This window comes from Poecilia reticulata, linkage group LG20 (genome assembly GCF_000633615.1).
Source record: "Poecilia reticulata strain Guanapo linkage group LG20, Guppy_female_1.0+MT, whole genome shotgun sequence".
Taxonomy (NCBI): Eukaryota; Metazoa; Chordata; class Actinopteri; order Cyprinodontiformes; family Poeciliidae; genus Poecilia; species Poecilia reticulata.
Genome location: NC_024350.1, coordinates 5,670,331 through 5,672,399, shown reverse-complemented (window position 1 = coordinate 5,672,399; position 2,069 = coordinate 5,670,331). Strand labels below are relative to the sequence as shown.

The window sequence follows — 2,069 nt, the reverse complement described above, 5'->3', positions numbered from 1 at the left end:
AATAAAAGAATCAGAACTAACAGAGCTGCTTTGGCATCAATTTAAAAAGAAGTGGTGTGATAATAAATCGGTTTATCTTGGCAGAATGGTTTTTGGTTGGTGTGATGGGAAGGGGGCCCTGATTGGGGGGCTGCCCAGAGCCCCATTTCTGCCTGGATCCCCTCTGCTGAGAATACAAAATACCATTTCTAACTGAAACTTTTACTACCTGTAATGGGCGTAGCTTCTGTTTTGGGTTGTGAGTGGTGGGAGACATCCCACTACCCAAGCAGGAATTCTGACCGGAACCAGCAGAACCCGTCAGCTGCAGCTCACCTGCTTCCAGTCCCAACTTCACCCGCTCTGAAAAGCGGGAGAAATACAACAGTTGGGGGTTGGTGGTGGGGATTTTCAAAATAAAATGCCCTCATATATCTGTAGTTGTTGAAGCCTCTGAAGACGCAGCAGCTTCTGTCTGTTCATCTGTCCCCCTCCATGAATCCTAACGGTCAGTGTGTGGGAACGGGGCCGCATGCGGAGCACATTCTCTGAGGTGGGGGAGTGTGTGTGCGAGTGTGTGTGGATCCCACAGTGATCCTCTAAGACTGACGTCTCTCCGGTAGCGCAGAAGAAGACCGCAGCCGGGCTCCTCCACACACTTGAGCGCAGCCAGGCAGCAGGCAGCCTTACCCCGCAGAGTGAGGCAGAAATCCGTGGATCAGGTGGAGGAAGCCGGAGTTCCCCAGCATGTTCACCCTGCGGAAAGCTGCGTTCAGTCACGCTCCTCAGGCGACCGTTTGATTCCGCTGGAGCGCAGACTGCTACTGCTGTTGCTGCTGCTTTTCCCCCTCTCCGTCTCTCTTGATCAAACCTCTGATGTGAAGAACCGAACCTCTGCACAGCTGAAATGATGTGGACCTCTCATGATACTGTTGGATTTGTTTTCCTAGCCGCATTCTGTGTTCAGTTCGGATTCTCCTTTGAAGGTAAGACGCTGGTCGTGTCGGGGCTTTTTTTTTTTTCTTTTTCTTTTTTTTAACGGGCTGCCCTGTGTTAAAAGTGCGCAGCGCAAAGGGGACTGCGGAAGAAACGAATGTTATTAAGTGGATGCTAATGCGCAATGGGAAGAGGGGATGAAGGTTGCGTCTTTTTAAATTTGTCTATTTTTTTCATTCTTTCCTTTTTTTTTTTTTTTTTTTTTACAACATAAGCAACTGGTGCTTTTTCTCTCCCTCCATATGAGACACTTATGCTGTGTTTGGGGAGAACCGGAGCGTGTTTCCGCAGTTCGCTCTGCCGCTGCTGGGGAAACACGGAGCTGTTGGTTTTAAAACTGCCCTGCTGCGTGGAGCTGTCCGCCGTGCTGAAAGCTCCACTCTGTCCCACTTTGAAACAGCTCAAAGCGGCTCAGTCTGTCCACAGCGATGTTAGGACACACTGGGAACTAAACGGCGCTTCACGTGGACGTTTGTCTGTTGAGAGGGAATCCTGAAAATACCATAATTACATAAAAACGCAACTCATTCACTTAGAGACTCTGCGTAAAAATATCACCCAAGATTCAATTCAGTTTAGTTTTCCTCGTTTGATTCACTTTATTTTAGATTATTGAACGTACAGCGCATAAAAAATAAGAAAAAAAGCTTCACACAAACATGGATTGGATTCTCTGCGCAATGAAGAATCTGAATAATTGAACCATGCTGGCTTTTTTCCGTCGAAGTGTCATCAGTATTTGAGTTGGTGGAGGGAGGGATGGTGGGGGGGTTTCTGCCTCAGTTGGCTCATGAGCGCACGTATCAAGTGCTTCTTTGCACTCGCCTGAAATCCACCGCCCGTCATAACCAGTCCTCTTTTTTTTCTGGTCCGCAGGTCGCTTTACGGATCTGCCCTCCAACATGACGGTTAAAGAGGGCCAAAACATAGAAATGGCATGCGCCTTCCAGAGCGGAACCGCGTCTGTGTATCTGGAGATCCAGTGGTGGTTCGTGAAGGCTCCGGAGCCCACCGACAGCGAAGAGGAGGTGGACGCCCAAGAGGTACAAAGAAGCCTCTGTTTCTGCTTTGACTATCCCCCCGAACGCCCCTGC

At 49.2% G+C, this 2,069-nt stretch overlaps 1 protein-coding gene across 1 annotated transcript in view; it reads left to right on the top strand.

The window, feature by feature from the left end:
• The first annotated feature begins 306 nt into the window (after positions 1–306).
• Positions 307–2,069, top strand: part of vstm2a (V-set and transmembrane domain containing 2A) — a 107,693-nt gene continuing 105,930 nt past the window's right edge. Inside the window, exons 1-2 of the mRNA XM_008438497.2 lie at positions 307–965; positions 1,852–2,018. Coding sequence (XP_008436719.1) covers positions 887–965; positions 1,852–2,018 — 246 coding nt within the window. The 5' untranslated portion in view covers positions 307–886. The remainder of the gene's footprint in view (positions 966–1,851; positions 2,019–2,069) is intronic.